The sequence below is a fragment of the Cyprinodon variegatus genome, unplaced genomic scaffold, assembly GCF_000732505.1.
Source record: "Cyprinodon variegatus isolate N-32 unplaced genomic scaffold, C_variegatus-1.0 Scaffold585, whole genome shotgun sequence".
NCBI lineage: Eukaryota > Metazoa > Chordata > Actinopteri > Cyprinodontiformes > Cyprinodontidae > Cyprinodon > Cyprinodon variegatus.
Window position 1 is genome coordinate 38231 of NW_015151038.1, and position 2373 is coordinate 40603.

The window sequence follows — 2373 nt, forward strand, 5'->3', positions numbered from 1 at the left end:
GTAACAAATGCATGGACTAGTTTCTCAGCATCTCCCCTGGACAGGAGATTTCTAATCTTAGCAATATTCTGCTGATGAAAGAAGGAGATTGTAGAAACCTCTTTGATATGGGATTTAAATGAGATGACATGATGTGAATTTGCCCTATAGAAATAAACTGAAATGAATTGAATAAAATAAAGATTTGTTGCCATTGCAAGGGTAGATGTTACACTAAAGCTGCTCTGATGGGGCATTAATGGTAAACCACCAGGTTAAAAAAATAAATTTTGGACCAAAATCAGGATTATAATAATCTGATGTAAATGAGGCTGTCCAGCTTTATTGGAGCACAAACATTATTGAAAGGTCCAACTAACTAGAAAAACAATGTATATATATGTGTTTAAAATGTATCTGCAGTACAGTGATTGGGATGCATGTTAAAAAACTGAAGCACATTTACTCAGCGAGCAATCCATCGCCCCACTATCTGGCATTTCTTTGGTTGCAAAGACCTGAAAGATTTCTTCGTTGACTGTTTATACATTAGGATCATTACCTTTATACTCTAAACTGGTTCAATCTCCTCATTGATTTTGGTTGTTTTTGTAATTTTAATGGCAGGTGATTGGAAGCAGCGCAGGAAGAGCAGAGCAGAGCAAAGACAGCATAGAGGTGGAAGTCAAAGCAAAGAAGAAGAGGAAGAGATCGGTGGCAGAGCAGGAACTGCTGAACAGGTGAGAAGACTAAACGCCACTGCTCACATTCAGCCCATTCTAGGAACCAGTCTGCACAGAGGACCCAGCGCCACACAGGAAACTGGATCAACTCAGCATCTGCTTTTCCTGAAAAAGGAATCTACATCAGCTGCTCATTGGATTCAGCAAACGTCCTCTACACCAAAGCAAAGTGTGACCTGTGCTGTGGTTACTAGCTGACCTCATTCTGGGCTCCTCCTGACATCCACCTAAACTATCGTATAGCTAAGTCTGTCTCATGCTTCTGTGTTTTAGGGAGAGCTGTATATTTAAGGCAGACAGAGACGAGCACGGCCCGGCCAGCTCAGCCAAGAGAAAGAAGAGAGACTCAGAGACAGACGGACAGATTCCTGCAAAACACTGGGCACTGAGGCGACAGAGGTTAAAGGCCAACAAACAAGAGGAGCTGTTAAAGATGAAGAGGACTGTGTTCGTTGGCAACCTGCCCATCAGCTGCACAGCCAAGGTATCGGCAACTTCACTGACCAACCTTTTCCTAAAGCAGCCACAGTCTGAGAGCAGAGGGGAGCCGCATTGCCTCCCATTTAGGAGGATTTCCTGAACAGAAGTTTAAAAGCTGCTTTCTAAAAAAGTAAAAAAAAAACAATCCACTGGACTTTACCAGTTTGAAGACATTTCTCTTCCCATCCAGGAAGCTTTTTCAATTCAAAATGACAGGAATAGCGTTCACAGAGTTCCAGGTTTTATACAGCAGCCCAGCAAAGCCCAGTTTTAATTAGAAAACCTGCAAATAGAAACAGTTCACCCCTTTGCAATGGGGGTCGTTTGGCTTCTTCTTCTGTAATTGCATCACCCCGGACATTCACGGCCGTTCAATTTAAATCTAAATGACTCACATTTTCTTAAAATAAGTTAGTTTTTTCATGAATTAAATGAGGCACTTTGCAGATAGAACAAGATGATTTACATTTAAAATAAGAACAATAATTGCATAATCTTATTTCAAGTAAATATTATCTAATGATCTTATTTTAAGAGTAAAAATACTCATTCCTTTTGGCAGATCCTCTTATTTATTAAAGGTATTTAGGGTAAATAAAGTTATTGTAAGACATTCTTAAACTCATTTTAAGATCATCTTTGCAGTGCAAAATGACACCCCCCCCAGTAAATATTAATCTGTAGACGTGTTTTCATTCTGCTCTATGCGTGTTTTTTATTGAGTCTAGTTCCTTCAGTCATCTGCTATCCAGATCCTCACTAAATGACCACGTTTGTTGGTCCTTAGAAGCAATTATCATTTTTTATGCTAAGCTCTGCAGCTCTACAGTTATAGAAGACACTTTATGGGTCACTAAACTAACCATGTTGTTGCATGCGGCTTTCATCAAGCTGCTCCTCCTGATTCCTGCTTTAGGGATGAGACCCGTTATTTCTACAGATCAATCTATATGCTCTACATCTATACATGCATGTTCCCATCAGCCTGTGCACAGCTACATCCACCCCATGGCCCACAGAGTTGACCTTTCTGCTTGGTGCCCTGTTCAGGTCAGTCCTGAACAGGTGGGCTCAGGCTCATACCCAGTCTATTCAGTTTATTTCTATAGCACCAATTCCCAACACATGTCACTCAAGGCACTTTCCAGTTCAACCAGATCATCCAGTCACA

The 2373-nt window shown here is 40.8% G+C and overlaps 1 protein-coding gene across 2 annotated transcripts in view; it reads left to right on the top strand.

Annotated features, from left to right (window-relative positions):
- rbm34 (RNA binding motif protein 34) overlaps positions 1-2373 on the top strand; it is an 18028-nt gene that overhangs the window by 6435 nt on the left and 9220 nt on the right. For both annotated transcript variants that reach the window (XM_015392293.1, XM_015392294.1), the window contains exons 3-4: positions 607-719; positions 996-1206. In XM_015392293.1, the coding sequence (XP_015247779.1) occupies positions 607-719; positions 996-1206 (324 nt within the window). The remainder of the gene's footprint in view (positions 1-606; positions 720-995; positions 1207-2373) is intronic.